At 45.4% G+C, this 24,960-nt stretch overlaps 1 protein-coding gene across 1 annotated transcript in view; it reads left to right on the top strand.

Annotated features, from left to right (window-relative positions):
- Positions 1 to 24,960, top strand: part of LOC143425680 (uncharacterized) — a 103,019-nt gene that overhangs the window by 63,363 nt on the left and 14,696 nt on the right. Inside the window, exon 2 of the mRNA XM_076898680.1 lies at positions 7,313 to 7,416. Coding sequence (XP_076754795.1) covers positions 7,313 to 7,416 — 104 coding nt within the window. The remainder of the gene's footprint in view (positions 1 to 7,312; positions 7,417 to 24,960) is intronic.

Below are 24,960 nucleotides of genomic sequence, written 5' to 3' on the forward strand. Positions count from 1 at the left end.
ATTCTTTCAAAGCTTCTCTCTCGCGGCTTGGAAAAAATAGATTATAGACCTCTTCATTCTCTCTCTCTCTCTCTCTCTCTCTCTCTCTCTCTCACCTGCCTGTTTCTATTCTAGGATCGACCACAGGATTCCGGCGTAATTACAAGCGTCTCTGACCGCTGAAATTAGAAGGTGATAATCACATGTCGTATCGGGACATCGTAAATCGATCGATTCCGATCTCACCTTCCTTCGACTCGTGTTATCTCACGGTTAACCCGCTTCTTTTGGATATCTCGGGTTTATCGATGAATCTCTTCCTGTATACTTGGATATTGTTCCAAATTGATGTGTGTGTGTGTGTGTGCGAGTGCGCGCGCGTCTCTTCTTCTTTAGCATAAATCGATGATATTTCTTTCAGGTTAACGATAAAGCGATGGTTTACGAGGACGTTGGTAGTAGGACGTTCACGCGCACAATATATATTTCATTTCTCGATACAAGGTTCCGTCGAATCAATCGCCAAATGTTCGCCGTACCACCTACTTGTTTTACGATTTGCGCGCATAATTGATGCAGCTTTTTCTCCATATATTTTCATTCGTGACACAAGTCGGTAGCATAATTCACGATCGAACAGGGCAAATGAAAGCGATAGAACACATCGCCTGTGTTTTTTCCATCCCGTATAATGGACTGCGTTTCTAATACAATACCGTTATCGTATTGTCTCGCGAAATTTCAATTCATCGATTAATCCACCCATCCACCCACTGCGAAACGCTGAACCAACGAACCAGAACCTATTGCGTTTCACTTTCCTCCACCTCCACAGAAACCCACGTCGTTCGTAATATAAAAATGTCCGTTTAACCCTAATACCGCAGACAAAACAAATTGCAGTCCTTTTTGCAGCAATTTTAACCCCGCGTGGCGTGATCGACCATTATTCAATTCGATAACGTTGAACAACTCTGAACAAATTTACAACCCCATTCGGATCCTTTTCTGCGTTACGATATCGTCGTGACCGTTCGTCGTTTTCTCGAGCCTAAGTCACCCTCTTATCGTTTAATTAACGCTTAGAATGACAATTTATTCGCGGATAGCCGCGAATACGTTTTATACACGCACGAGCCACGCGCATATATGGTAGAATCCGCGTGTCCCTTCGGTAACTCAACGTGTCGTCAGACTCGAAGGGGAAATGGCGGGATATCAGTCGCGTCCTCGCGGCCGCGCGGATCGGTCACGCGCCTCGACGCGCCGTTAATGACCTGCAACGTTAACGAACGACAACCCCTTTAATTGATTCCCCGCGTCGTTTCACGCGCTGCGGACCGATTCGCCGCCGGTAACGACGTCCGACGTGTCACCTCGCCTCCCGGGCCGATTATCGAGATCGGACATCAGCGAGGGGAGACTCTTCTTCCTTTTCTGTATCTTACGCGTCAGACGAGCTGGCCTCTCTCTCAGCCGAGCACGACGCTCAAACTGCTTTCTACACTGTTTTTTAACCTCTTTTACCAGTACTACGCTCTTTTTCTCCTCCTCAATTGATTCCGAATGGTATAATATAGTATTATATTATTTAGATATAATTGGGGAAACGCGTGATTCGATGTAGCGGTGGTCCACTAGACGTAAATCGTTCATGGACGGTTCATAGACGACCGCGAACGTGCGAGAACGTGCAACATTTGAATATCCGTCCAATTGAATCGATCCATTTGATCGATCGATCGCATACGCGTTGGTCCCTCTACTAGCTTGGACGATGGAAACCCGATGGAACGGAGGCAGCTGGTGGTTATCTCTTGGTTAGGCTGAAAAACTGTTCGTAAACACTTGGTTGGTCTACTTGGCTGATCAGCCAACCAAGTAGCTGATTAAGTCTACCGCATCTCGACGCACTAAACAAGCATTATTGACGCCCGGATTGAAACGAGACACGCTTTGATGCCCGCTTAACAGTTTACTATCTAAAGCGTCTACGAGGATATGCCCATAAAACGGACTTTCTCATTTTAAACGGCCGATTTGCTTCCGTCTTTATCAATGGATTTATTGACTTGCCAATTATCGCGAGCGAAGTGTTGAGAACTCGTTGTGAGGTCTTGGTGCTCCTATCGGTGTTCTATACAACTTTTATGGATAGGTATCAAGCATAAGAGAAAGTCGAGGACTGGAAAGTAATTTATTCGTCCCGTCATCCCGTCTAATTGATTGTTTGCGACCGTTTATTATATATATATATATATATATATATATATATATATATATATATATATATATATATATATATATATATATATATATATATATATATATATATATATATATATATATATATATATATATATTGTCGATTACGAGAGTTGCAAAATATTTGCATTCCATGAAGGGAATGATAACTGTTTTCAAGGTTGGAAAAGGGGGGAAATTTACCCTCTGACCCGAGTAGTATAATAAGTGTGCCACTATCGATATATTCGATATTCGAGATAATATAAAATTATAGGAATTTCGTACGATTAAGTTTGATAAGACGCTTTGCCGTGACCAAACAGACTCGATTTCTAGAAGAATCGAGACCCATTTCTGCTTTATCTCATAACATAGACCTCGTGCTCTCCTATTCCCCTCGTAGTTTCCTACTGTCCTTTTCTGTTTTGTTCGCGACAAAGTAGCGTTTGAAAATTTCTTTTTCGTTCCGTTCCGTAGCTTCGCCGGGAACTTGAATAAATGCGCGTAGAAATTAAAGACGAATGTCTTTCGCCCCTCCAAAGTGACTCATTAAATAAATGGAAACACTTTGGTCGCGAGAGGATAAATGGATAAAAGGACAATAAATCATCGCGGAATTAATCGCGATGCGATACGCGTCGTGTTAATCGATTGAAACGCGTCAATGACGCTCTTCCCAGACGCGACATCTCGCTTTTCCCCGGTTAGACCGATAAATTTCGCACAAGAACCGTACGCGCGGGCATTAGACGCGGTTATTTATGTCGGCACGGGTATTTGACACTTTAATACGGGGTTGCCACCCATCCCGCGATGGTGTATGATATCGCATTACGCTTCGGACCTGTGCTCTACATACCGGCCTAACATACTGCCAAGCAAATAATAGTACGATAAAAATCTATTTATTTTTGGAATCTTTCATATGTCGCGTAGCTGGTAAATTTCTGACAAGACAATTACACTACTCGGTAGAAATGGTATATATTTTTCGTAGGAACAGGCGACGATTCCACTTGGAATCGTTCTTCTGCTAGAGGAATAATTTAATCCGAAGAGATTGCGAAGAGAAAACAAAAATGATAATTGGACAGGACTTCTCGCGTCGCGGCGAGCTGAAAAGCAACGATGATTAACTGCTCGGTGTCAATATAATGGCACGGTAACAACACGCAATAGTATAATTACGAGAAAATAAAGTGGGATTTAGAAAACCTATATATAGGCAGCCGAGTATGCAGTTCTCGATTCCCGTAGCGCTATAAAGGATTAAGATTGGCTACCGTCGGCAACGAGAGCAAAGTGCTCGTCGTCACCGTTCAGGGTGAAAATTCGTAAAAATGACGCGAGCTATCCGCACTGTAATTTTAATAATGACAGGCCGCTTTGCCCGGCTATAGGGCATCTGAATTTCAAGCGCGGACCGTTCCACGTAAACATGGATAGTGTGTAAAAATTGGTATTTTTACAAATAAAATATGCGCGCCTTCAACGAAACATTCGCTGATCTTGTAATTGGCATTGTAAATGAAATTATGTGTTTATTATATCGATTAAACTGGCTGCATTATTATTTCTCTGCTTCTTTTTTTTTTTTTTTTTTTTTTTTTCTCTCTTAAACTTTTTGCATTCCATAAATAATGATTTATAAATATTCTAAAAATAGGCTGTCTCATGAATATTTTACGGAATCATACCCATTTAAATATGGTTGCGGAGTTCAAAGAGACAAAATTCTGAACTAAGAATTCGATAAATTCGATAAATTCTAAACTAGGATCGATTCGTACGAAAACGTGATCAATTGTTAAATACTTTGCGGCGCAACTCCGAATAGAAACTTTGGGAATTTCGTTTGCTCTATTTTCCACGATCGCCTGGTACGCGCACGTATACGTATACGTATAAATAATTCCGAGAAATCTGTTATCGAGTCATCGGTTTGCACACTTTTTCATCTACATATCTATTTGACGGATCCGCGAGGGTAATTCAGGTTTTGTAACGTCCGCGTCCGTCAAATTTCCAAGTATCACGTCCGACAGCATCAATCCTGGTCAGGCTTGGCGTCAATAATACCCGTAACTGCGTCGAGCCATCAATAATCCCGTTTATACGAACCACGGACAGCGATCCCGGTGATTTTTCTCGCAACAAGTGCGCGGATCGCGCGGTCTTAATGACGGTCTTGAACAAGGGACGCCCATGATCGCCGATTTCTCGAGGTGACGAGCAATAAAGCAGTACTTTAATTTCTACCCGGAACCCGGATCGTGATTAAGGTAGCCGCTACGATCCTGGCGAAAGTGCTGCCCTTTTCCTTTTTTTTTTTTTTTCTTTTAATCACTTGAAACGCGTGAAAAACGTAAAATACGCGGAACGTTGCGTTTACGAGGTACGCGGGAATATTTCACTTTTTAAATAACAACCTATATTTTATACGGACTTTAATTGCTGTCAGTTGTTTGCGTAGAGAGAGAGAGAGAAAGAGAGAGAGAGAGAGAGAGAGTCGACGACAACTTTGTCGACGATTATGCCATTTTTTGAGTCGCGAATGATTACCAGAACACGTTTCCGTATGCACGGGGGGAGAAACGAAAATGCGAAAAGGGTGGAAGTAAGGTGGCCGGCTTAATATTTGCCATTTGAACGAAGAAAACGAAGAACCTAGCCGACGAAGATAAAATTAAATAACAGAATAACAGAAGGGTAAGCGTTTAGAAATAAAGTATTCAAGGCGCACGGGAAATTATAGTTGTATGATTAGTTAAGAATTTCAATTGGGTCACATCGGATCTGGTTCTCTCGTATCTCGTTCTCTTTTACCCTCGGCCACGTTGCGGTTCTCCGTTACTCGTACGTGAACTCGATTGTAATTACAAATATTGAATAGTGATAGCGAAGTGTTTGTTTACGTTGTGTTAATGCGAGCAGAGGCTCGTACTTTATGCTAATTAAGTATCGACGGATCAACTTACCACGGTGGTTAATAACAGGCTCTGGCGACGGACTTTTTAATTATACATCTTTCTTCCCAGCGCGTCTGATATGCCGATCAATGCCAGACCATTCAATTCATTTAGTCGTTTGTTTATTTATTTAGACGCGTGATTTTTCGAATCGATTCGCAGCGAATTAAGCGACGAGCACAAAGTGAAGTCCACTCTTTCACGAGAGCAGCACGAGACGTCGGTTCGCATTTAACAAATTACTGACGCGTGACACCGTTCCGTTCCGTCTGGTCCGTGTTTCACACGTCTCCTCGGTCATCTGCTGAATTTCATTTAAACCGTCGGATTACCCTCTTTCTCCACCAGGATGCATCACACCACGGTGGCGAGCGCGAAAAATCAGTGGTTCGTTTCATAGCGCGCACACGAAGCGACAGAAGATTATTATTGGGATTAACCACGGCGTCTGCGGCGTCCCGGTGTTAACAAGTTACCGCGAAATTTACAAGCCCCAGGTGTCGCGGTGCCACGGCGTGATCACGTTATGCGTTTCCGATCGCGTGTCTAATCGTGACGGCAGCAGCAACGTGTCCACCTTGAACGAGTCGGGAGATAGGAAAAACCATCACTTCGTTCCACCGTTTCTACAAATAAATCTACCCCTAATTTAAAATAGTAAATATTTCCATTCAGAGTATGATAACGTGTTCTACTACGAATCGAAGTAGCATCTTTTATGCATGTTACAATATATATTCTCGGAATTAAAAACTATTAAGGCTATATAAACTACCATAAAAGCTATATATTACAAAATACGCATAACATTATTACTATCGCGGTTCGAATGCTGTTCGAAATAGTTTCTTCGATAGAATGTCAGACGATTTTTACCGAGAATAGGAGCGTAGAATTATGCGAGTTGCAATGAAGTATTAAATTGCATTTAAACTAAATAAATTTTAGCAAACATGCTTCACGTTCCAAGGCATCGACGCCTGGGTAAATTAACGATACGTATATCGCGTACGGCTGTTTCGTTTCTTCGATCCGTTTCCGCTTTTCATTCGCTGGAAGATACGATCCCGACATCGGCGTCCCTATAACAGTATTTTCCTTTTAATAGCGTGGCAAGGGTCCCTCCCGGTAAAAGTAACTCTCGTGAACGTATATTTAAACTAGCATGAAAACCGACAGTCTCGTTACAACTACTCGAACCCGACTCGGTGTTTGATTGTTCTTCTTCGTTTTGGTTTATTCTATTCATTTAGGTGGCATCCTTGTTCACGCCTCGGTTAATTTACGACTCGGCCGTGTTTCCTCCATCGATTAGGTCCCAGTTTCAAATCTGCATCTCAAATTTCCCACGTGGCATCGGTCATCGAGTATTGTAACGATTTTCCACAATCGTGTGCTTAAATTCACTTCCTAGTTACCAGAGAAAAATAACCTACTTACTTTCCCCTCGAATTTAATTCTACGTTCGGTACGGACCAGACCTCAGACTTCGTTCCTTGATCGATCTTTAATTGAATCACCGATGCCACGAACAGTATCATTACGATTATTTTTAACCGGGCATCCGTGGATTAATAACTACCGACAGCGTAACGTGTAGCAAATGTAATGGCTAAACGTGCGCGGAGAAACGAATGAAGCGACAGCTATTACTTACATCGGGACGTATCTTTGCGATGTTATCGATAATTAGCGAGCCGAGTATTCGAGTGGCTTTTCAGCTGCCTGCTACGTTCGATTACACACCGACTTTAGTGCTTCTCGATTCTTATAACCGGTACCTTTAAATCGAGCCACTGCTGGCCGAGATTCACTGGAAAATTGTTAAGAGCGCGGAGCTTTGTATTATATTTGCACGCGCCAGATATATTGGAATAATTCTGTCTGATTGCTCGAGGGCACGTTCGTACTTGTACGTGTTTACCATGCGGAAAATACTCCTAGAAACTTGAGTTTTGTCAAAACGACTACGTTACCATATACCTACCGTAACATTAATTACTCGTAAAAATGACGAACCCTCGAGCAACCAGAGTTAATTTCGAATCGCGCAGCAAAGCATAATGGCCAGTTTACTCACCGTAATTAATCCTTCCGTTGTTTCTTCCCTTTTCCAGCGATATTTCAACGAATGTCCGTGGCCAGGGGTCAGCTGAGGATTCAAGGTGTCGCGACCTGCCTGTACCTGTGCATGGATTCCTGTGGTCTTCTTTACGGCTCGGTAAGTCAAGCTATTTCACGAAAATGAAATGAAACGAGAAGAAAAGAAAAGAAAAGAAAAGAAAAGAAAAGAAAGGAAAAGAAAAGAAAGGAAAAAGGTTGCTCTTCCTTTGGATAAAATCACCTCGCGGTATGCCCTCCGGACAGGCGTCCTCAGGGGGCATTCCTCGATGGGGAAAATTGAGCAGCCAAGTGCCACGCGACGCTCACCGCTTCTATCCGCCTCTTCTTATATCACGATACGCTATCGCGGCTATCTAAATTACAGAAATGCAGCTGAGAAAGGGGAATCGAATGGGCCACACGAGCTGGCTTTTAAACTATTATACGGATGATCCAGTAAGTGATTTCGTTTTAATGAGCACGGCCGCTCGGTTAGAACAGGCAGTTCGTAAACCTATGCAGCGAGCAGATTTCGTGGGAGCTTGTTAGGTCTTCTTGCGGGATTTTCCTCCGAGTTCTTTCGAAACGATAGAAATTTACAATACTCCGTTGATTCTCGAATACAAGTTTCTTAATGCGAAGACATTTAAGTAATTTCGCGTAATTAATTTCAGCCTTGTGCCGATTTTGCTCGAGCATCGTATCGAAACCGTACCAAATCGAAAAAGATTGTCCTTAAAGATTCTCGTTCGTCTCGCGTGGAGACATAAAATAAATCAAAGTTCCATTACCTCAGAAAATCCGATCGCGCGAATTTCTGGGTGAGAGAACAAATATCGTCAACGTTTCCGAGGTTTAATTAAAGCTGATGACGTTTGATCGAAATACAAGAACGGCTGTGCGAGCCAGTGAAACAGGTTTAACCCTTAACTACTATCGTTCTCTCTCTCTCTCTCTCTCTCTCCCTTTTTTTCACCGCGACGCCGTAACTAGTACCAAATAAAAGGAACGCGTTCCAGCTTGGGTTGATACACTCTTAGCTGTTTACCATTTCACTGGAGCGTACGTTTAACAGCCGATTAATTTTGTTACTTGCGCAATTGTAGCCTTGCGCGGCCTCATCCGTGTAACAGAGAAATTAGAATTTGTTACTCCATTTCGCGTTAAACATTAATTAACAGTGTTACATACAATTCTAATTATTGTTATCAACGGGGAAAGGTTGTTTAAAATGAAAGGATACAATCGATAATCGTTTTCGAGTTACCTTCGATTAACACGTTCACGCCGGGGTGACCCACCGGTGGGTCACATTTGACTGTTCCGTGGGGCGGCGTGACCCACCGGTGGGTCACACTTGACTGCTCCGTGGGGCGGCGTGACCCACTTGTGGGTCACGCGTTTTCAGAAAATTAGTCGATTCTTCAGAGGAACCACTTTCCTCCAGATCCATTTTATCTATTATTTATGAGGGCAAAAATTCAAAAAGTATTCTAACCACCTCTGTAGAAGAAAAGATAATTTTACCTTCGCAATAAGCGTTTTCAAACTCGCAACGATATTGCCCCGCCCCACGAAGCGTAACACATGATAAGATAGTCCCGCCTCACGCGGAGAAACGTAGATTTTCGCCACGGCGTGAACGTGTTGAACACGTCGCGTAGATGGAACGCGGTGCGAAATAAAATGAAAGTGGACAGATGATTGGTTCTTAGCTGGTTCTCGTTAAGCATCGGCATTTTCATGAAATCTATCCGGTACGCTTCGAGAGGGTACGGAAGGGTGTCGGAAGGGCAGACATCGAATAGAGTCGTATCGTGCATCTGGCCTTCTCGGAATGTTGCATGCCATCGCGAACTCGCGGATTTGTTGCTCGGACGGTTCGCGGTGTACTTACCTGATCACTTAGAGAACTGGCCAATCTTCGATGCGAGGCTAATGCCTTTGCCAGGCTGTTATATAGACGATAGCGGAGCGTGCAATTACAGGCTTCGTTGCTTCGACACGGAATACATGCCTCGGGTGGGAGAATTCTGGCATTGTTATCATTAAGAGAAAGTGACAAAACTAAATTCGCGGATGTCCAATTTACATACTCGAATAGTGCGGCAAAGTTCCACTGCGGAGCCGAGATCAGTGTATCCGATAACTAATCTACATAACACGGGCAGCTAGGCGAACATTTCATTGCCGGCGCTACGCGACTGGTTACAGATTAACGTTCTCCTTAGTCGAGCTGTAATTTCTGCATCGCGTCCGTGTTCGAGCGCGGCCGTTATTTTCGATCGTTTCCGTGATTCAAAAGCGAATTAACGTCAATCGGTCTCTGCTGTGAGCGGAAGCATTCGCCGATTAATCATTAATTGGGTTACGCAGCGTCTGACAGTTCCATCGAACTGCTGTGGCAGCAGGAAACGTTCCGATAGAGTATTCTCCGAACCGTAGAAATTCCGTTGAGCAACGGTTTGATAGATGCGAACTCGCTGTTCGCGAAATAACTAATTATTTCAAATTTATTCAGAAGGCAACAATATCGTCGGGATGTTTACGCCGGACGAACGCTGGGCGCGGCAACATTTCACGCGCGACACTCGAGGAAAAGATATGGGACGCGTGATATGGGAGCTAGAACGACGGACCGCGAACGCGTCGAGATCCATATCTGTTCCCGTGAATTTATCCGACTACCTAGTCGGTCGAGTTGCCCGATGGAATGCAATTTAACGCTTTCATCGATATAGGAATGTGCGGGAACGTGCGGATCAGCCTGACACCCGGTAATACAAAGATGAAGGGACCCTCGACCGAGGTGGCCGTAAACTTTTTCATTCAAAAATAGCCGAACAAATAAATATATTTTAGATTTCTGCGGGGAAGACGCTACCGCACGCGTTTCAGATTCGAAAAGAAATTTCGTTCGAAACTAATTCGACGCGAACAGAGATCAGCTGAACAGTAGTTTAGTTACGAGACCATTCAGCCCGCATTCCTTTCCTACCGCCGTCCTGCTGTGTACTTGTCCTGATGTTAATAACAACGTCGAACCAACGAGAACATCTCACTCGATCAATCTCTGTCTCTGTCGTTGAGGCGATTGCTCCATTCTTGGACATGTTCGCTTTTCCAAGCAGCTAAAGTATCGTGTCATAATAACAGGCCCGACGCCTCGTAATTTCATGATAATAAGTCCAGAAAAGTTGACTGCCGTCATATTGATCGGATCCACTGTGAAATTCTATGTTAATTACAAGCATTTCGCGTGTAGTATAGCCGCATCGCATCCTCGCGTTCCGATCAAATTAATCAGAGACTAAGAAAAATCGTGACACCGCTCTTGATCATAAATTATAGTTATTAAGCGATGACGGTAGCCAAATGTCTGTTAAAGGAGGTTTCGGTTCAACGGTACGTGACCAGGGGCTCGATGAACGAGTATATAGGCGAAAATTTCTCTTATTACCTTCCGCTTATTTCTTCGTGTCTCCTTGTAATTGATTAATTCTATACTAATTAGCGCAGATAGCTGATAAGTGGAACGCTCCGAAATATTATATTCGGAGGTATCCGAGAATGGTTTCTCTCGAAACCACTTACAGGCCACTAATGTCTTTCATCATCCTGCTACATTAAATTAACACCAAATTAGGGCGTCCTATAATTTCCCCTAATATTCTACGGGACGGTAACTCAGAGACTGACTGGCGATAAACTATAATAGAAAGCAACGTCCGTCCCGAATGATATTCATAATAACAACACCACCGCGGGAATCGAGAATACACGCGTACGCGGGTTGAAATATGAAATTATAGCTCTCCCTTGTTGGGTCGATTTAAGGTCCTCGGGGCGCCTATAAATAGCAATTATCTCAATCTCGGAACGTGTGAATCGCTCAATTAAAGGTGAAACCTTCGCGTGCAGAGGACGCGACACGAATCGATCGAACGGCCGTATATCGATACGCGTTTCGAGGATTAAATAGATTTAATAGTAGTTATAATAAATTCACCCGTGATAATCGCGAGCGTGTTCCCTCGTAGCGCCTCCATCGAGAGGAGCGGTGGCACGAGAGTTGAAGGGGGCCGAGCGTGAAATTTCTGGCGTAATTACCACCGCCTCTCCCACAGAGGAAAGCACATAATTATACTTTCGTTTGAGAAGGAGCGGCGCCCTCGGAGGGATACGCCGAACACCGCCTCTGGAGTTGTTGGTACGCGATCACGAAACACCGCCCGGTGCCCCTTGCTCCGATGTGGTTAAAGGCCCATTTACAGCGTAGAGACCGTATAGCGACAATTTCCTGACTATCCAAACGTTATTCACTTGTTCTATTTCTTTTATTTCATTCATACGCAGCGCCTCATTTTTATTCTATCCGCAGCGCTTCTTTTTAGCGTTACGATTTAGCTGTAAAGTAGTTCGAGCTGGCCACATCGTCGTCATTCGCATGTAATTGACACTGATCGGATAATGGAACGTTCGGTTAAACGGTGATCCGGCAATTGAATATTCACCGTAACATTGTATTCAAATAAAATTGATGTTCCCCGCCAGTCATTCCGTTGACCAACAATGAAACATCGATGTATCATGCGTCCTTTCGAGAGAGATCGAAGTAACTGATTTCGCTAACTGACTTCGGATCCATATTTCATACTCTGCCAGAAGAACGTCGTTAAATAAACCGATGCCGATGTTAAATCGTTTTCTACGCATTATGTATTCGTCGTCTATACATTTATCAATTGATACGTTTTACCGGTAAATCGGTGACAGAATTTTTTTTTTAATACCCGCGGCAACTGGGAGGAACCGTGGACGTGAAACGCGTTAACCCGTTCCACCGAGCTGTCGCTACCTTGTAATTAAAATGGCTGTCGTTCGTTGCACCCCGCCAGCAATTACCGTCGGTAATTAAAGTGGAGGGAAAAATGGGGCACCGGCAGTTGTTAATTTTTTTTTTTTTTTTTTTTTTTAATTATTAGCCTGCACCCTGTCTTCTAATTTATACGTATTCCTGAACACCGACCGTGTGTTCATCAATCAATGAAGACGGTCGTGCGTGTTGAACGCAAAGTCGGATTTTCTCTTCGAAGCTAGAGAGAAAAAAACGTGAAAATTGTACAAATCGTAAACATTTTTCAGCTACTACATCCTTTTTCAAACTTTTACATAAAATGCGTGTCGTAACAGAGGAAGATTAAAAACGTGACGCTGTAAAAATTAGAGGAGCTTACACCGCGGTCGTTTCTGAATTATTTCAAGATTTACAACAATCGGTGAAGACGGCCCTCCTCAGACTCTAGCGTCCTCGACGAGGGAAAAAGGTGTTCGATCCATTGAAAAGCTGGAAAACATTAAATCTTCAATCCTCGGATACGTCGAAGGCATCGCGATGTCAGCCACACCCTTCGACATCGTAAAATTCCCGCTTGAATGGGACGTGCTGACGGAAACGTGGAACTGAAACGACACCTGGTAGCGTGTAGAATACCTACGCCGATCGCGAACGCCTTTTCTTTTAACCGCGAACAGCTTTTCCAATAAATCCAGTTCTCCCCCAGTTTCTTCTGTCACTTTATTAGCGGCCGGGGTAGGAAAGGTTCGCGCGTACGTCGTATAATTTGAACCGCGCGTCGCGGCAAACGCGTATTATTCAGAAGAAGAAGAAGAAGGGCAATAGCCACGGAAAAGGGGACTCGCGCGCAGGCTGAAGCGCAACCATCAGACACAGTCGGTAGAATATCCGGCTGCGACTTCTCCTTCGGTTTGGAATCGAGATTTAAAAAGGATCTCGCGTCCACTCGAACAGATGGATATATGTATTACGCAAGATAATCCAGCCTGAACCAGGCGTTGAACTAAGCGTAAGATTCCTCGCTCTCGATCTCGTTTTCGTTCCGACACATTTTTTATATAATTTTGTGTCATTGCTTACGCGAAACGACTTATCTAAAAAGAGAGGCGAGTGAAATTCCCTGGTCGAAGGATTCTCTTTGCAACAACCTGATCTCGGTAGGCGATTTTTTACGCGTTCCACTTGAAGCACAGAATTCGCGGTTTAATTCAAGGCCGAAAAATGAAACAGCACGGCACAGACAGATTGAAATTAATGACTCGCGCGTGTTCCGAAGCGGAGATAAAATCAATGGAATAGAAAACGGCGGTAGCCACCGGCAGCTGGTGGGTTTCCACGGATATTGCGGCATTAATCGACGGCCTTCGCGATGGAAAATGCACCGGAATGCGAGCCGTACAATCGTCAGGCCGGCGAATAAGAGATTAAGAGGAGGAGAGGGCGAGAGGGAGAGAGAAGGAAAACCGGCGTCTGATTATTGGTCTGCCTAGCTCATGCAAATGAAACACTCGCGAGATACGGGAGGAAGTCTCGCGCGGTAGGTACTGCGTTAGGTCAAGAATAGAGCTGAAGGCCGTTTGAATGCCGGCCGGCTGCATCCTGCGGCTCGCGCGAGTTCACCTTGCTAGAATTTGTTCTTGTCGCGTGCTCGCGTTCCGTACATGGAGAACTCGACTTCCTTTTCACCTCTCTCTTCCTCTCTCCGTCCTTCCTCGTCTCGCATCGCTATCTAGAACTCGGTGTCCTTCGAGTGGCGAACCGCGAGAAACGTTTCAAACAAAAATCAATTTTTCAAACTTAACGTGTAATTTCGTGTAATTCAACTCGTACCTTAACCCCCCCCCCCCTCCCCCCCCCCCCCCCCGCCGTTTTCTTTTCCCTAATTTTTATTTAGCTTCTCTACCAGAAGCTATCAGAAGCTGAAACAGGATTTTACGTTTCCGAGATGATTATCTTTTGGTAGCAGAAAAAGCGGATAGCAGAGTTTTCGCTTGAAACATGTTTCGTACAAATCGTACATTTCATTTTGAACGAAAATCAAGTCATCTGAAATTAGTGATAGCTCGCATTGCCTCGGTTAAAACGAATACGTCGATTACACAGGAATCTTATCTACCATAAAGATTGCAAGAGGGAATCATCTGTTTCGATTCCGATCGATGACCAACTCGAAATTGTAATTTACAGTGTAACCGTATCTATGCTTCAGCGTTCCCGTCTTTTTATTAATCTTTCGTAAACATTTCGAAGATGCGGAATCTACGGAACGTTCGAGCATTTTTTATTTCCTCGTTAGAAGCGCACGAGAATTGGCAAGATAGTTGGATTAGTCTTATCGCACAGAGTTTTCTCGGCGCATTCTTCAATGTTTAATCGATAATTCAAAGGATCGAGTCATAAAAACGTGTTTAATTGACAGGGAGCGTACGCGCAACATTAACCTTATCGTCGATTTAAATGTAGCCGGGGATTCTTTTCTCGCTCTAATCAGGCTAATCCCGCAGCAAAACCGTCAGAGCAACCCTCCGCGGTATAAATCCCCGGCGTATAGAAATCACCGGACTAGATCTGAAATTGAAGCTGAATAAATCGTTTGAAGCATGCTCTCGTGTCTAGCACTCGCGTAGCGGCGAAACTCGCTCCTGTCGCGTGTTCGCGAACCTGCTTCGCGGAACAGTGTTTTGTCCGTGTGTTTATCACCGACTGCTTTCTCAATTAACCCGCCTCGATTATTTAGCTGCGGTTTCAGGAACGTCCGCGCCGTCCGCGGTGCATTCCACTAGGTGGTCCTGGTATTCTTATTTATTTTCCGAATTGGCACTTCTGATTAGCCACTTTCCTTTTCCTTTTCCTTTTATTGTCCTCTTTTCGTAACGAACGGATTGGAATTATGGATGAAATTAAACGCGCGTCTGGTCTCGCCGCAGGGAGTCGACGTTTAAATTGAGCAATTGATAATTCAAAAATTCAATGCAGGTCGTTTGCGATGGAATATTACCTTATAACTGGTTATTGGAGCTCGAGTAGATATATCGTAAGAACGCGATAATTATGTTTCATTTGATTCGCTTTAAGAATACGAGTACTTTGGTAATTGTTGGTATCTGAATACTTGATCCACTTGATTGATTCGATATGTGGTAATAGTTAAGGTGAGCAAACGAACGCTCGAATCTCATTTAATAGAAATTTCCTCGGATGAATTTTTTCGTTCGCGCAATACATTTCTGCTACCTCGAATACAAGAAACGTGTCGGTATCTATCGCGGAAATCGTTCGCGCGCAAGTTTGTTTACACAAAAAGTACGTGATCCGAGGAGATCCAGAGTCAATCAGCCGCTGCTACGCTGCCCAACCGTTGTAAATTAAAGCGACCAGATTCACCAGTTTCCTTGGAAACCTGTTACTATCCGGAATCATCCGCTAGCGCGCATCCCGAACGCGTTCCTATTTTCGCGACATCGAGACCGAAACCCTTTTCCCCCGTCGAGCCAGGAAGTCGCAGAAGCGTCTCGTCTGCGCCTGGCTTCCGCTCTCTCACCATCGCCTGCCTCGTCGTCGTCGTCGTCGTCGTCGTCGTCGTCGCCGTCGTCTCCGTCGTTCTCCTCTTTTTCTGGTTTAAATCGGGGTCAAGTCGAAAGTTAAACGAACTCCAGAGCATCGCGCGAGTCCCGAAAATCCCGATTTAGAGGAGGGCGACAGCCGGTGTGTTCGAGCACGGCCTTCCAGCCTTCTTGCAAGATAGGATCCCCCCTCCTATCGTAAATCAATAGAATATTTATTTGGAACACGGTCTCGGGTACGGATAGAAAATAAGATTGAAGAAAATTCGTAATCAACATCGGAATGTGCTTCTACAGAGGTAGTTTGAAACGGATACGTACGTAAACGGAGAATTGCTCGCGTTCCTTCGCCGCGGTAGCGTTAGTTCTTCTTCTGCCCGCCGGTAAGTTACTTTCCCTTTTTCTTTTCTCGCGGACGCAGTTCGGTTACTACAGTTTACACGTGCAGGGTCATCGTTACGTTTGCGCGCCCCCGCGCGTCTACCTTCCGTTCAATTACCCGAGATAACACGGACGCGCGTGCACGCGATATAATACCGGCACGAATCCGGCCGGTTGGGTCGCGCGAGTCGTGCTCCCGGCCAGATGGGATTCTGGAATCGACGCCAGACGCTTCACGGTTATGGAGATGTAGGCCAACGGCGGGTCGAGCTTTTAAACTTGGCCAGCTATTTCTGATGTCAGTGTTATCGTATCGGAATGCCTGGCTAATTAACGCTCTGTTACGTGTGCGTGATTAGAGACGAACGCTAACGGCGAAAGAATGCTATCCGACGTTATTCGGTACTTTTTCAAATCAGAGAAATATCGAAAGTGCAAGTGTTCCCGTAATTTCGATTGAAATGTCAGAAAACTCGTCGAAGCCCTCGTCGAGTATCAGAAATTGTATTTCACGGCATGCATTATTTATTCGCAATTTTTCACACCGGTAAGCATTCCAAGCCCGGTAACAACATGTTCGAGTGTCGAGTGCTGGAAAAGAACGGTCGGCCAGTTTACTCGAAATGTGTATTTCATCAATCTTCCTGTCGTCGATCAAACTGACTTTACATTACCACTACGTGTCGAGCATTTCACCTCGCGCCGGTTGATGTTCAAGCAACATTGCTCGAAAGAAATCGATCTCACTTTATCGATATTTACACGTCGAACGTTTCGCGTCCAGTCACTACCTTCAATTAGTTTTCGAACGGACAAGACGCTTCGTATCATGTCGAAATCTGTTTTAAATTGACTGCAATTTCACTTTCATTAAAATGGCTGATCACGTAAGTAGAAGACGACAATTGTAATGTATGCGATCGCGTTCGAGCGCCAAAGTATTCGGATAAAATCAGGGTTTCTGAAAATTGATTATATTTGAATCTCTCTCTCTCTCTCTCCCCCTCTCGTCTCGGATACACCTGTTACTTAGTCTACCGCTAACGCTTAAAAAAAGGTAGCCTGAATCATGACAGTGTACTCTGTAATCAATTAACTTACACGGTCCCAAAAGGAAGAAACGCGAGCACCGCGGTGGATTAAAAAGACGCGCACGAAGGCGACTGGAAAACCGGAGCTCGCCTCGTTCCACGCGCTCGATCCAGCGGAATTAACGCGCGCGAACAACCCCCGGAACGTTCGCCGCGAACGAGCCGGCGCGCAGACGTTTTTCATCCTCGGGGCTACGACGCGGCTATCGTCGCTTTTTTCTTTTCCTACCTTCTGCTGGGCCTCCCGCTCGCGTGTCTCCCGCATTCCGCATCTGGAATCGGATCAACAACAATTTCACGGGGATGCATTAGCGATGTATCCCTATCTTTTTCAGCGAATACTCGGCCCGGCTACTGGAATACTCGTAACGATCGATGGATTTTCGCTGCTTTAAACTGCGTTTGCGCTTTTGCGCTCGCTGCGTTTATCCTATCTCAATAGATCGGACCAATGTCCGAGGCTCTCCGAGATTCCTTCTCCATTGCTCTTGCTCTTCTTTTCTGGCTTCGCCATCGGCTTGCGCGACGATGGATCTATAGTATTCCGCCCGTTCGACTATGTTGTAATATATCAAGTGCGAGCGAGCAATGGCTCCATATATTTGATCCATACTCTAGATGCTTGCGCGTTCGAGGAATCCGAAATCATAACGTGCACCAAGAATCATCCGTATCCGTAGATAGGAATACCCTCGCTAGTCCATGCATCATCTCTTAAGTGGCTCCCCGCATAGTCGCCGCTTAAACTGGACAAGACGAAACTGCGTTAAGACAGAGTTGCCCGCGATATATGGCATCGCTTAGCATCAAAGCCGAGCACATGTACGCTGACCGCGTGTTAAACCCAACACGCGTCACGACTCTACGGCAACGTCCGCTAAATAGACATGCTCTACCTATCATCCGGACTTCGCATCGCCTTTTAACTTTTCGAGCCGGGTTTACGGTGTCTGCCTCATAATTGGATCGACAATTGTTTCGAATAAACCCAACCAAGGAGGGAATATAGTGGAACATAGAAATGCAAATGCTCGAAGAATCGTCCCTCAGAAACGTACGCGTTCGAATTGACATGTCCACGGCTACGATCTGTGCTGTTCAGAATTTGCGAAGGAAGCCTTGACAGCATCTGTCGTTTAAAGAAAAATGTTTCAGAAAATTATGAGAACTGGTTTAATGCCGGTTAGGTACGATATTCGATATTTTATTAATCATCCATCATCTAGTAGTCGTTATTCTTCGAAGCGTAGCTCGTTTTCTTAAATTATTCAACAACTTCCAGAGCGTCCATTTAGATTCCTCCAAGCGCAAAACGCAAAAATATCGTCAGTAAAAAACTAATCGTATCCCCATGTTAACTTGATCCGCGTCGCAAGCATCGAGTCGAATAAGACCGCTTGAAATGGGAAATAAAACGCGTCCTCTGATTAGTACTTCGGTGTGTTTCGACATTTTCATGTCGTATAAATGTTACGTCTTTTTCTAAATCCTGGAACAGTTTAATCGTCGATCCCATGGGAAACAGCCAGCGAAGTACAAAAGAACGCGCCTCGATCTAACCCTAAGCGGAATAAAAATCGCTGCTAAAAACAGAGCACGTAGAGAAATGCTTGATTACCTGGCTACAATGTACCAGCGTTATCGTTATTATGTACACCAGCATAAATATTAATTCCAGCCTTAATTTATGGCTGTTAAATACAGTGCTGGGTCCTGGTTACGCCGTAGCTACATTATGCCAACATTGTACGCGTTAATAGTGGGTACATTTAAGTCCTTACATCGTAATTTGGTTACTTTCATTTGCTCTCGTTCGTCCGTGTTTCCTGTGCAAATGAAGTCAAGGATACGGGATGCGCTATTTTACTATCCGCGATTGCAACGCGGTTGTCGTGCTCGATCGCGTTCAACGAAGAGGAGACTCGGGGATTACTATATCCGCTACCTGTTTCTATCGCTTGATTACGAAACGATGATCGCAGTTTACGAAACAATTTAGTTTTGAAAATTCGTCTGCGAATCGCGAGCTCGAAACAGCAGCTTCTCGAATCGCTCTATTTTCCCATTATCTTCACGAAGAAGCCACGCTTCCATTCGATCACGGACACTGTCATTCAAAAAACACACACACATTTCACAGGCCACGCTTCTCTACGAGCATCCCCTGCGACGTGTTTTCACATTCCTGTTCCAAGCTGTACGGGAACGTAACCACCGTCCACGCTGGTCTAATTGCGCGTTACAAGTTGTACGGTTTCACTACGGCGGGAGCGCGTTCGCCTCACCCTTTAAAACACGTTCCAGCTGGCTTCGAGGCGTTACACGGCAGGGTTGCGCGCGTAACGACGCGTAAAGGCAGCCGTTTCGAGTCTCATCATGGCTCGTGTTGATTGTACGAGCGAGGACGGCTGGCTCAACCTCTCGACGGCCATAAGCGAGCCGGTAGTGGCTCTCCAGAAGTGGCAAACGTTGCCATAAACAGACACGTAGCCCCGCGTAGATTATAAACGCGCGTTCGCACCTATGCTGGCTGGATGGGATCCTGGTATGGGGGGGGGGGGGGGGGGGACGCGGACAGAAATTTCGAGTGCGGTGGAACGAAAAACCCGTCGATATCGTCGAGGCTGAGCAGAGGCTTTTCAGCTCCTGTTGAAACGCGCGTGGAACGCTGAACGCGACCTTGAGTGTCGCTGCATCAATCGGTGCCGCCACTTAACGGTTTAATTTATGACTGTACTATATTTAACCCCCTAGTTGTGAAAGACATAAATTGTCGCGTATATATGGAAAGGGTGTGTGTTCGTTCGTAGATAGATGCGTATACCTCCAGCAGCTCTGAATCGCTGCATCTTTTACGTAACGAATGTAATCTCGAGCGTTTGACGCGTTACATGCAGGATGTTCTGCTCTATTTACGATGCGATAATAATTGTAGGTTTTTTGTCTTTCGTGGCAAAATCGTTTTTGATCCCGTGAAAGGGATGGGAAAGAAAATAATAACGAAATAACTCCGAAACGGAGGAATTGGGTTCGATGGTATTTTCACCGGCAATAAAAGTCAGAACAGTGGCTGTCGTCAAGTGGTTAACGAACGGAGTCGCAGAGACGCCCCGGGAACCGAGTGGCTGGTAACGTGTTAGATTCGGCGATGGTAAGGTGGCGAACGGGACCGTCAGCCTGGCAATTGTTTAGTCACGGCCGGAGATAAAAATAATGACGGGGCGGTGCGTGGTGGTTGGTCGCGCGTCCACGTAAATCAGGCGGCCAGAAGCTACCCAGGAGAAGAGAGGGCCCCGTTGCGCGCGATAACATCTCGTTTGGCTCCTTCGCTACGGACGAAACGAGCCAGCCTGGCTAATTATCTTAAATACTTAATTTGTACCCGGGGAACCTGAGACTTTTCCGAGGGACGGCCGTCCCTTTTGTTTACCGGTCTCTCGTCGATGGTAGGAGGTAAGGGAGGCGGTGACCCGCGAGAATGCCGGAGGATGGCGTTGAAATTGCGTTCATCCGCGAACAGATAAGAAGATCGGACGCGTCCCGTAATTATTTCGAGCGCGAGTCACTCGTCCCACCTTCTGGGGATCGGTGGTTTGTTGTACGGCTGACTTTCCTCCTTCCTTTCCTTGTTTCACGTTTCTTTCGGGTCGATTTGACTCCGTTGGAATGCCGTTCGTAACGCACGCTTTTGGAGCAACAACCTCTGAATAACGCGCGATCGCCGGACTGTTTCTCGGTTTTTCTTTTTCTTCGCTGCGATCTCACCGTCTCGTTTCTTTTGTTGCGATCACGTCGCCGGGTGATTTCCCTTTTAATAAAGGAAGGGGTAGTAGACTCGTCGTGATCCTTCGACGAGCGTTTTTTATGCAACAAGGAAGATCGTCGTTCGTTGGAACAGCTCTGCGACCAATCGATAACGACAGCTTAAAATTAATGGTGCAAAATAGGTAAGGGCCTTTCCCAGAACTCTTCGCACCTTCTTAATTATTCGTTCTTAATAATTATTCGAACGTAATAAATAAAACGTACGTGTTTATTATATTGTACGTGCACCCATTCGCGTATTAACGCGATTCAACAAATGAATTAAGCATTTCGAAAGGTCGAAAGACGACTCTATTTGTTCTTGGCCTAGCAACGTCTCAATCGCACCTTCCCTCAATTGATCCCATTGTACCGCCGCCCGGAGCAGCCAAGCGAACAGAGACAGAGAGAAAAAGATTCCGCCCACGCGATCGACGCGCCGAAATCAGGTTCCCATCTCGGTGTGACGAGACCCGCTTATCGCTGAACGAAGTAGACGCGTATAGATTAGCGCGAGCGGAGGCAAACGCAAAGTTCTTGAAGGACTTCTCCCGGTTAAATATCGACCACGAGGAGATTCCGTTTTCGATGATTGAACCTCTTGGCTGGTGCTGGAGACGACAGGTCTTGGAGTGAAAATCGCCGAATAACCGGATTACGTTATCGTGTTCCAGAGGTGGAATCGGTGCTCGAGTAGAACGAGTCTGTACGCGAATCGATAACGTGGGCGGGTTTCAGCGCTCCGTTTTGCTTCATTTCGTTCGATTGTGGGACGACGGTGCCCCCAGACAGTTTGTGGCTGCTCTACCCGCGGATTTCCTGTGTTCCTGGAATTCCCGGAGCGAGAACTCCGAGTTGTGAAGACAAGGGGAGAAAAAAATTAATTTGTTCTTTCAGCAGAAAAATCGGAAAGGTGTTTACGATAATCTCGTTTCGTTTCACACTCTGACCCGTTGGGGCATAACGCCGCGACAAGAGCCGAAACAAGCGACAGGGCAGCGATCGCCGAAGTCGAACCGCCGCGTCGAGGAAAAGTCGTGTTCGTAAGAGGAGCCGGAAGGGGTCTCGGAGGGGAACATCGCAGGGGCGTGGTGAAAGGGAAACAAAAGGCCGCGAGTGAAAAGCTGATCCCGGTGATTGAAGCAAACGTGAAACGGCAGCGGGGGGTTGTTCGTTGGGTTTTCGGCCGGCTTTCAACTTTAATTGGCTGTTGGCCTTATCGACCGTGGTGTCACATAAATATGTCCGCCTGTGTCTGACCTCGCGCGTCTCACCGACAACAATCTGGAATCAGTCCCCCACAAGCGCCGTCCTTATTCCCGAGGAACCGAGAAGCGCTGCGCGTATCCACGGGACACGTGTGTGAATTTCCCATGCGGCCGGTCGATGGAAAATCGCTGTTCCCGGTTCGACAGCTCGTTGTTGGTGTTCCACGCTGTACATAAGTAAGACCTACCGCGAGCAACGATGCTCGTTCGGCTGGTGAACAGATTATTTTTTTCTTCCCCTCTCTCTCTCTCTCTCTCTCTCTCTCTCTCTCTCTCTCTCTCACTCTTTTTTTGTGAATCATCAAGCACGAGAACATGGAAAAGGAGGATGCATCTTTTTGCGACGGTTATCGGCTCGGCTTTCGGGTCATCTTGAGTTACAAGAATGTTAATGTCGCCGGTCGAGATTAATATTTAACACGGGATAGATATACGGGTAATAAACTGGAGAATTCGAATGACGTACGTATTGTACGGTTAAATAAGCTAGTAATAGGGAAAGGAGAACGGAGTATTCTAGAAACGAGCATCGCCGAAGAATCGCACAAGGGCGATAAGGTCGCACCCTGTTCTGGACAGAATGGATGTGGCTGCTAGTATTTCAGACATTTTATACGATATATTTTTTTTTCCTAATTCCTTCACGAAATTGAACGAGCAACATCTTTCGACGGGAATATTGCCAACAGGTGGGCGGAGTGTGGCCGACTTGCTGGCAGCGAACGTTAAGTTATGTTGATTGAAAAAAAAAAAAAAGAAATCATTTGTTTTAGCCATCGTCGCGCGAGTAATTGTGAAAAATATCATCTTTCTCCGCCACCTGCCATGCCTTTCCAACACCAATTATTATACCGATTCTCGTGTCGTAATCGCTGCATTCAATCATTTTTATAGTCACTCTTGTTCAAAGAGAGTTTCCAATTTCTAAACTTTCAAACTCCGCCGTTGAAACCTCGGCCAAGCTTTCGATGAATCGTGTCCACGGATCTCAAGTGGCGTCCATCTTAATAACGAATATCAATGAAACGGCATCAGAAAATATGAATCCCCCAATGTGTCCAGTGCGCGGTCGTCGATCTCGGGTTAACCCCGCGGATAGTTTATCGGGTACTAATCTGGCTGGATTCTCGTTAAAATCGGACACACTGTACGCTCGTTCGACCCTCGGTCGTACATCAGCCGCGTACTTAGAGCTCCGGCTGGTTTCCCCGGTCTTTCCTCTCTTTTCGTCGCACGCAACCAGACCTGAAAGGTCCTCCCGGTCCTCCTGGTCCTCCTCGTCGTTCGTGACCATTCGTTACATCATAATTCAGGCAGCCGACACGGGCACAAATATTATGATAGACGACCGTTCCGCGTGATCCTTGTGAACCTCGTTTCGCCCTGAGAATCGAACCTCGAGGATCCCGAGGCTTTGATCTTCGTTCGAGAGCTGTTTCGTTTTGTCCGCGGGTGTCTTGCGAGAGCTGTGTCGAGAGGTTGATTTTAAACGGTTCGCTCGTTGGAATAATATTTTCGGACAACGCGAAATTTACTGCCAGCTAACACGATCGTTAGGAAACGCGGATAAGGAAGGCGAACATTTTAATATCGTAACAACATCATTTATATTTTCTCTGAGAATATCGGGGAGTTGACTATTCAGAGTTACTTACTCGTATTTATATAATAGTAATTATATTTTACATAAAATTACCGCGCTTAATTCGCTAGGAAGCAGCAAAGGTGATAAATCGGAGTAATCAACGCAACCGCGAACCGCTCTGAGAAATTTGAGGGGGTGGATCCCCGAAATTGTTTTTTTTATCGAGTAGCCCACTACCGCGTCGTGGCCATCAATTACCAGGCTACACAAAACGAGAACTATTATCGTAATGCACTCGAAGCCGAGAGAGAGAGAGAGAGAGAGAGAGAGAGAGAGAGAGAGAGAGAGAGAGAAAGTAGCCGAATAAATGAGCCGAGGAGGAAAAAGCGAGCAGAAAACGCATCCCTGAGTGTAAGGAAATTGAGCAAATAAAAATTTGGTAATCTGTCTTGCGGGTAGAAAATCGGTTCAACGGCGTGTCTCCGAAGGGACGACGGGAAACGTTTTCTCGTAGTGGCGGGGTTCGTGACTCGTGGGTGACCAGTGGGCGTTCGTGGAATGTCTCTAAATAATCCCGTAGCAGGGATCCACCTACCGAGAGACGAGCGGTTGCCGGTTACCCTTTTTTGGGGTTCTCAAATTTTCGCCCGGCTCCTACCACGGGAAAAATGATAGGGAAACCGTGGCTGAACAGAGTGACGTCTCATTTCGAGAATGCTTCAGTCGGAGATTTATACGAGGGGGCCAGTTTGCTTGAAATTTCCACTTGTCCTTTTTTTCCTGCCCGCTCCTTTCTTCGGCTGGGACGAGGCAGTCGGATAACGGTATCGTTCTGGGCTTTTTCGACAATGTTACGCCCTTTCGTTTCCTTTCTCTCCGTCTTCCTTTTCCCCAGCGATTCCGTACACTTTTTTGCGGCTAAAGTTTTATGTAACGGTTTCGTGAAAAGTTGAAAATTAACCAGCACCACCGTGTCAGAGGTAGCGAATAAGTTTTAATTCGCCCAAGGACTTTTCATGAAAGCATCATTAAATTTAGTACTGGTCGTTTAGTAAAGACTCCGATAAAAAGCGTTTTCTTCGTTTCCTGTATTTAATAACTAAATGCAACTA

Source organism: Xylocopa sonorina, chromosome 7 (assembly GCF_050948175.1).
Source record: "Xylocopa sonorina isolate GNS202 chromosome 7, iyXylSono1_principal, whole genome shotgun sequence".
In the NCBI taxonomy this organism is placed as follows: Eukaryota; Metazoa; Arthropoda; class Insecta; order Hymenoptera; family Apidae; genus Xylocopa; species Xylocopa sonorina.